The sequence below is a fragment of the Trichoplax adhaerens genome, genomic scaffold (assembly GCF_000150275.1).
Source record: "Trichoplax adhaerens TRIADscaffold_237 genomic scaffold, whole genome shotgun sequence".
NCBI lineage: Eukaryota > Metazoa > Placozoa > Uniplacotomia > Trichoplacea > Trichoplacidae > Trichoplax > Trichoplax adhaerens.
Window position 1 is genome coordinate 1 of NW_002061154.1, and position 9,143 is coordinate 9,143.

At 33.8% G+C, this 9,143-nt stretch overlaps 2 protein-coding genes across 2 annotated transcripts; one reads left to right on the forward strand and one right to left on the reverse strand.

Moving 5' to 3' along the window:
• Window positions 1–9: 9 nt before the first annotated feature.
• On the reverse strand, window positions 10–2,081 carry TRIADDRAFT_62635 (uncharacterized protein; the record flags this gene model as incomplete). Its single annotated transcript, XM_002118578.1, has 5 exons — window positions 10–78; window positions 198–539; window positions 782–850; window positions 1,480–1,605; window positions 2,037–2,081. 5 exons carry the CDS (start codon window positions 2,079–2,081, stop codon window positions 10–12), a joined length of 651 nt encoding a protein of 216 aa, XP_002118614.1.
• A 2,257-nt stretch (window positions 2,082–4,338) lies between these two features.
• Window positions 4,339–5,572, forward strand: TRIADDRAFT_62636 (uncharacterized protein; the record flags this gene model as incomplete). Its single annotated transcript, XM_002118577.1, has 4 exons — window positions 4,339–4,472; window positions 4,927–5,140; window positions 5,338–5,403; window positions 5,513–5,572. 4 exons carry the CDS (start codon window positions 4,339–4,341, stop codon window positions 5,570–5,572), a joined length of 474 nt encoding a protein of 157 aa, XP_002118613.1.
• Between the last annotated feature and the right edge of the window lie 3,571 nt (window positions 5,573–9,143).

Below are 9,143 nucleotides of genomic sequence, written 5' to 3' on the forward strand. Positions count from 1 at the left end.
TTTGTTCGTTTATGCAGCCGCCCAAGCACCAGCACCAGCAATCCAAAATATGACAAATATGACACTAATTACGAAATCCTAGGGTATCAGCAATATAAGAAAATAATGCGAATAAATATCAAATCGATATTAGTAAAGCTAAAATACGTAACAGGTAATTTTGAAATACTATGCTTCATGTACTGTAACATCCATACCACTTTAAAATATGGTTCTCTTTCTGGTGGATTAGCCGGGTCAATTTTAAAGACATAGATACCAAGAGATATTAGCGTATACAGGAAAGAAATAACGCCAACAAAGACAAAAAATTGTACACTAGCAGAGATATTGCTGCCTAGCTCTACAAATTCTGTGCGATTACTACTGCTACCGCTGCTGTTACAGGCAGGTGAGGCATACGTTAACGAACCAGAGGCGAATGGGTATGAGAACTTAAGGGTAGCAGTTTCGTTACGTACTGATCCTCCACAACTAATAGTTACTGCAGTCATTACTGAGAACGAGGTGGCAGTTCCAAATGCCAGGATGGCTACAAACTATGAATAATCCGCAGATAGAAAATTTAATAAATATAATTGTTTGATTACAAGCATTTAAGCCTTAATTAATTAATAAATGAGCTTATCTTCCTTTGCATGTTTAACGAATAGCTTAGAAAACCTGCTGTATAGATGCATAGGCGTAACTTGGTGTAACAAATTGCGTATCATATTATCCGCTATACTACTGCACTGTATGTTTAACTAGATAAGTTGTCTTTTACAGTACTCTTTCTTACCCATTGTATGATCCTCATGAAACCTTTAGGTTCCTTAAGGACCCTTCCATTTCGCGCTGAATTCCTAACCTGTAATAATTGTGCAATGTACGTATGTATATGATACACGTATAATAATTATATTCATCGTAGTAATAAAAAATTTATTTTCGTAGATTGAATTTTGAATTGCTACAACGATAATCGCAATCACTATTATTACTAGTACTGTACAGTACAATACACACTGGTTCCTACAGTGATGTGCGCGCGCGTACGGTACGATACATACTGTACTGTACACTGTACAGTTCAGTAGTGTTAAACAGATGAAAGGCAGGGTTATGAGAAATCTCAACGCACAGAGCATGTACTGTACTGTACTGTACACTGTTTAGTCAGTTCGGTACTGTACAGTACTGTACTGTTCTAAAGAATTTTCGCAAATTAGTTGACTGAGCTTCAACCAAAAACTTTACTGCATGCATTGGATCACCAATATTTATTTATTTAATAATCTATGGCACAACTGCATTACTGTAGAGGTAAAATGAGTCACTGTATTGCTACGAAAGGATTTCACGTTTATCTAGAGAATACAGTAGATGCAGTTTGCGCCTATTTTATGTAATTTTATTACACTACTCATCATATAAAGGAATGAGTCTTACAAATAAATTAATATTTAATAGTCCCTATTGAGTAGTGAAGCTACCAACCATCATGCTATTATCATCTTCCGCCAGAGCATCGACGACATCATCCTTTTTATTATTAATACTAGTAAATCCCTCGCTCGTTATACTTCGCGTAGTTTTAGTAATCCATAGCAGCTCTACAGTAGACTATATACTGTATACGGTATTCATTTATAATTTAGAATACACTTAACATCTCATGCGCTAACAAAACTAGGAAATTCGGTAAAGTTGCCATTGATATTAATGTACGAGTAGCGAAGCTTAGACTAGTGACTGCTAGGTAAATAATCTCAATTGAACAAATCATTAATTTTCCCTAATTTAAATACTGATTATGCTGTTTATACAGTCAATAAGTAGCCAAAATTATACAAAACATGTCAAGAAGTTACTAATTCGGTTGCATTAGGTAAATTTTTATTTTTCGGATTTGACAGTGAGTAATGTTTAAACTACACTACAGTATACAGTACAGTACTGTGATAGTATTTAAATATCTTGTTTCTGATTAGATACTACTGAGGATCAATTCGATTTATATAACTAAAGCTTTTGGGGAATATGCATACGATTACCTCTAACTTTTGGAAGTCAAAGAAAACTGACATCGAATAAATCATAATGGTCAAAAAGTTTAAGAATGTGTGCGCTTACGCTGTACACTGTACAGTACATTAAGGTGCTGCTAGCTAGAAGTCATAAAAGCATGTACTGTACGATTAAATCAGTTTACTGTTAATCAAACCTCTGACAGGTCTAGGTTAGGTTAAAGAAAATCATAAAATGCGGTATAAAATCATGAGAATTTCTAGAAAGTACTTACAACGTCCATCGTTCGATATTGCTCTGGTTTGTCGCTACTCTAGAAAAAGCAGATCTACTATTTTGTAAATTGCAAGTATTCAGTACTGTACACTATATTCGAGTGATTGATTAAAATCAAAGCAGACTTTTTCATAGTCAAACGCGCCACTCACCAACGGAACCTGTGATGAACTATCTGCCTGCTATTGGCCAATGGTAGAGATCGTCAGCATGATCATAATGTACTGTACTGTAGACCTGTACTGTACAAGTGTACAACTGTACTGTACTGTACAGTACAGTACGTACTGTACAGTACAGTACCTTCAAAAAGACAATTTTTAAAAATAGCACATTACAGCATTAAAAAAAAAAACAATTAATTAAGGGTATAGCATATTATAATAGACCTTTAATTTACTACAGTAGTGTAACCATGATGTAATTTACCTGTGTCGATACTGTTTTAGATACAATAAACAACTATGAAGATCTTCATGCAGCAGCCTCTTCTAAATCTAAATAATTATAGTACAAGCATTATATATTATAAATGTAGGTTGATTTTTTCTTTTATTTCCTATTGCATTAAGACGCCTATTTTCTATATACAGTACTGTTAGTCGCAAAGGCGGTTTTCGATTAAAGCATGCCTATATGCATATATATTATAAGCGCATTTAATGATAACTATAACTTTTGGCTATTATAGAGTCAGTATGAAATTGTCTAGAGGTTTTGAACACCTAAAATCAAAAGTTAGTTACTAATAAGATCCTATCAAGATATTACTACTACTCATTGCGCACAGCAAAGTTTCTCCTGGTGAGCTAGAAGTACTGCTCATCATAATTAATTATAACTAATGCAAGTATGCAACTGCTACATGCAGATATAGTACTAGTTAAGGTGACCGAGGTCCGGCTCAGAAACAGTGTTAGCTGGCAGTGGGTTATAATATAACCCCGGTCAAATAACCCAGGAATTTAGTACAAAAGTACAACCCAAGTCAACAATCAGAAATCACCAATAACCCCGTTTTCTATAGTGTATTACTATCTAGAGTTAATACTAACAACGGTATTGAAAGTTCGTACTACAGTACTCTCACTTAGCATGGAAACAAGAAATTGAACACGTAGTTGCAGTTATTGTAAAACTAAATACTGTACTAACCCTTACTCTCTATTTATTGTACTGTACTGTACAGTACAGTACTGTAGACTGATGCATGAATCTTGAGCCTGAGTCGATCGTAGCTCTAAGCCGCCTCAAAGCTGTAAAAGTACAGTACAGTACAATACAGTACAGTACTGTACAAGTGCACCACAGAATTCTTGATACACACTTCTCTGCTGATGTACTGTAGTCTGTAGGTACGCTATACGCTGTACTATACAGTATACAGTACAGTAGAGTCCTTAAAATGGGGGTAAAAACGCAACCCGAATCAGATAAAATCCGATCAAATGGTTGATTTTCTAATCCGAAATGAGTGCAATCGCTATACAAACACTGTAATCTACGGTACAGTACTGTACAGTACGTACACTAATGAATCTACTGTTACACAAACTTGCAATTACTGTACAGTACAATGTACATTGCGTTATAAGTATGAACGGCGCACCGCCCGTAAGCCGCCGTTTTTCAATACAGTACTGTACTGTACAGTAGTACTGTACCGTACACTGTACTGTACTGTACTGTACTGTACTGTACTGTACTGTACAATAGTTCAACCACATTGAAACTTCTACTGTACTGTACTGTACAGTGTACACTGTACAGTACTGCTTCTCGTTCTCAATAGGGCTACACTGTACTGTACTGTAGTCCAGATTTATTTAAATAAATTACAGTGCTGTACAGTACTGTACAGTACAGTACAGTACAGTGCAGTGCAGTACTTACAGTGTACAGTAATACTGTACATAAGGTTTATCATTATACTGTACAGTACAGTACTGTAATCTCTATGGTGGATATGAGTCGACAAGGATGATATCTCCACGATAGGCAAAGGATATTTTTATTTAGCTGTAGGTTAATAGTATCGCGTTGCCATCTAGCATGATAGGGTTACGCCGGCTTAATGAAGCTAAAAGTTACCTTGTCCTTCAAGAATTTGCCAAATGTCTAGAAGAATGTCGTGATGGTTTACTTGAATGTAACGTTTCTAACAATCTCAGCTCGGAAGCGAAAAGGTTTATTATAAATCCATAAACTACTCGATAGTCGTTATTGATAGAACATTTTCTCTTGTGAAATTTGCATTGTAGTACTAAACTCATGTTTTATTACATGTGTTGCACTTAATGCTGTATATAAGTTGTGGATATACAGCATACTATATTTATGGCTTTCTTTATAGCTTCAACATGTCCTGAGAATATCTATTTGCATTATTATTTAGAATTAAAGAAGGCCTATGTATGATATCGATTCAAGCTTATGCAGAACTCAATCAGTGGCAGCTAGTTGTTCCTTTCGTGAAAGAGCAATACAGTGATTTCTATCATCTCCCTAGGAAGTTAATACTAGTTTGGTAATTTTTCTATTTAGAATAGTACAATATACAGTATATGCATTTTAATAATCACGATACAGATCAATAGATATATAGTAATAAAAAAAAATACGTTTATTTCTCCTTTAAAGCGCCTCGTTATTTATTATGATCAATAATTTTGAACTTGCTCAAATTATGATCGAAGACTGGTTAAACTATTCTGATAATAAAGATAATCTTTCCGATTATCAAACGGTTGTGGATAACTATATTATCAACGTTTTAATGCCTACACGACAGTTCCGGAAGTTACGCCAATTCATTAAGGACAACGAAGCCTTTCTAGATCGCAATCGCGTAGAGGTAAAGTGTGCTGCAACTTGTTGGTTTTTGCATAATGAATCGTTCTAGTAATTGACACAACCTAAGATTAGTTTGTTAGTAGAAAAGCCTTGGTAAAATTAAAGTGATTCTAGAAAATTTTAGATATTGCACATAATTTCCATTGCAATATTGCTTTGGTTTAGAATATATACTGAATATTTGTATATATTAAATAGGGCTACGTAGAGACAGCAAAGAGAGCAATAAGTGAAAGTGAAACAACGGATTGTAAATATGAAGACGTCAGTAACTACATTTAAGTATTTTATTTTCTAGATATTAAAAATCTGGAGAGTTCTACATCGAATGTTGGTTTGAGACATTTTGACTAACTCACTCAATTTATTACAGTTTCGCGATGATGCTCCAATCAATGATGAGATTGTAAATTACCCTTCTACTGGTAATTAGATATATAAGAAGAGATTTTTGTAATGTGTTGATTAGCTAGGTTATGATTCCAATTAAATTGATTTATGATACAAGAAGTTAATCCTCGTATCATCATCATAACAATGTTGATTTTTAATTTACTTTGGTTATGTACTATTCTATTTCATTACAGGTAAGTTTCGGGATTTCTTAAGGATTTTTCGGGGCTCTTCTATGCTGTTATGGAAATGCCTTAGCAATATTGGCAGTACCAGTATGACTAGCAAAGTGTTATGGCTTCTTGTAGTGGCTTTTTTTGTTCGTACACGATATACAGGCTGTAAGTACGATGCGATACTAAATTTGCAATATATTTAAGGATGATATAGCAATTTTCATTTTATTTAGTTACGATGGCTTCTGTTATCTTCAAATATCTTTAAAAGTAAAGTTACAGATTAAGTTAGTTGATTTAGTGTGATTGATTCCATCTGGAATAAGAGAATGTGATGTTATAAATTAAGGCAGTGTAGTCCTGATAAAGAAATATGATCCAAACTGTCTGTTCTTTCGGTTAAATAGGGTCTTTTACAAATTCGTTGTTAATTGAATTACTTCAAAAGATTCTGTACTCCATATACCATATATTCCGGAAATAGAATCCACACCGTAAAGTATACATGCACAATGATAGACAGAATGTCTGTATCATTCTTGAACTGCTATCAGAGGGAACATAGATAACTATCTAGAATTTACCCTTGTTTAAGATTTACGATCTTACAATTTTCTTCATTTTCTTTATCTGTGAAATGTTTTTATAAATTAAACTGTAATTATAGAATAGCAAGAGAACTGAAGCTGCTAAAATTTTATTTTACAAAATCCGCATAGCGCGAATATCAATAATTTCGTTCATGATTGGCAATATTATCTGACTCCAAAATTTTCGACACAACATGAATATACAGTATTACTTATAGGCATTAACCATACTGCATATTGTATAAGGAACTATTTTAATTTTGCTATAACCGATTTGTACAAAGATGTATGCTACGTTCAGAAATGATTTTCTGCAACAATTTCAGATTTAAGTACATAGAGTTGCAAGTTTGTTTGAATTAGGTATTAATGCAAGATGTTTTCAGGAAACACAATTGAACTGCTCTGTAAAAAATAAAATAATGAAATAGCTGAAGAAAAATCACTTTACTGTATTTTATTCGTACAGTATATTGTTCCTTCATTTCCTTTTTAAGATTGACAACTATCAATTCACTTGTGGAGTTGAAGGGCCTAGAATGGTGGTTTAGTACTGTATGTACTGTGCTTGTACTGTAATCACACCCTCCCACCCTTGAAATGGGCAGCGCGGGGGTATTTATACTAATGTTAAATGACTCTGATTATGGGTTCATTTCAATAGGTCAGTATAAGATTCTTACAGTACTGTACTTTTAACCTAAAGATTTCTTCATGTAAAACGAATAGCTCTAAGGTAGTAATTTCTGCAGAGTACTGATTATTAAAATAGTATTCGTTATATCGCTAAGGGTGGCTACTGGGCCTTTAAATTTTGATTTCATGTAATATTCTGATGAAAATTGAATAAACATAGAATCTTTATAGAGTTTTCTACACAGCCATTTTGATTGTTACATTTTCTTATAACGGTTGTTATCGACAGAGCAAGCTTTGCTTGCATACGACAGCGATCCTTAGACACATTATAATGATTGGTATAGAATTGACCACAGTACTAAGGACATTCTACCGCACTGTAGATATCTTTACAGTACCTGCTAATCTTAACTTGGTACTGTATGTCCATCACCGTACATTAATTATCATAATGTGCTCTAGACCATTAACTAATCTTAATATAGTATAGTATATTACTATTACTGGGATATATATAATATCGAATGATAATACTATCTGTTAATTTTATTAACAAATTGACCATAAACGTATATTTGACAGTTTCGCTTACCAACCTTAACATAGCATTAATACCGTATATAGTAACCATCCTTATTCAGTAAACATACTAATACGAAAGTTACTTAACGAAATTTGAATTGGTATAGAAATGAATGATCTGTAGGGTTTATGTAAATATTATTGAGAAGGTAGAAGTGATTGATACACATCAGTGGGTACTATTAGTTCTATCTATTGCTCTCTTGCAATTCGTAGTGTTATCCTACTGTAGTTCCCCTGTCCCGATTACTTTTGATTGCTATACTGTATATAGTAACTATCCTTATTCGGTAAACATACTAATACGAAAGTTACTTAACGAAATTTGAATTGGTATAGAAATGAATGATCTCTACTGTACTGTACAGTGTACAGTACAGTAGTGTAGAGATTCAGAGGTCTGATACAGAGTTTCAAGATTAAGCCTAGTTACAGTACAGTACACAATGACTACTGATACAGTACCGCCGACTGACGAAACTTACAGTACTGTACTGTACAGTACAGTAGAATAGAGTCGCCAGTCCATAATAAACAGTGACAGATCGACTGTTCTACTGTACAGTACTGTAAACCCTGGGCCACCGTACAGTACTGTACACTGTACAGTGTACACTGTCACTGTACAGTACAGTGTACTGTACAGTAATACTGTTCTGCGTACTGTACTATACTGTACTGTACGTTTACCGTGACACAAGATCGATTTAACGTAACTCATAGTCTCATACTGTACACTGTTACAGTGCAGTTGAACCGGACCTTTGAAAGGTGTAGGGTGTAGTCCATGGCAAAACATAGTAATTGAGCTCGTGTTTTAGCTAATAACTAAGTTTTAATAAATAAATAAGTAAAATGTCCGCTCATGGTACTGGCGGTAGGCAACGTAGAGGAGGAAAGATGACACTGTTATCAGAAGAAGGAAAGAATGATTCAGTTGTATCCGAACTGAGGATGAACATTACTACTCTTCAAAAGTTTGATCGCACCATAACTGATATCGTTTATACGTGTAAAAGAGTGGCTCAATACCAGTTCAGTACACAAGATCACAAATGGGTAGGCATAAACATATAAATTTTGAATGCTATATACGTACGCTTTTACAAATCTGCTAGTCACTGTCAATAAATTTCAACTAATCCAATTGTAACGATAGCTAAAATTAAAATTTCAGTTACTAAAAACGCAATTAACCTTATATTGTACCATTAGCAAAAGACTGAAAGAAATGGAAGCTTGTTTGTTTACAAAAGGTAACATTAGGCGTACTGTAGAGTTGTAATAATTGTATTCGTGTATTAAAGATACAATCCTGTAGTTACTCTTCATTTTGCAGAATGCTTTTTGCCATAAGATCAGATTAAATTTATCACATATTGGTATTGTTGAAGACACAACTTACTCATCACATACATTTTAAATTATGTATTACATATACAGTACTATAATTAAGTTGTTATCTACAAAATTGCGATAGTATGGCATGTACAATTAATTATACGTATGCCAGCTATTCGTGATTCTTTAGTCGTTACAAAGCCCTTTAGAATAGCTCTCGAAGTACGATAATTTACTTGCTAAATTTATTAACGTCTATGCAAAATAAAGGATTAATATCTAT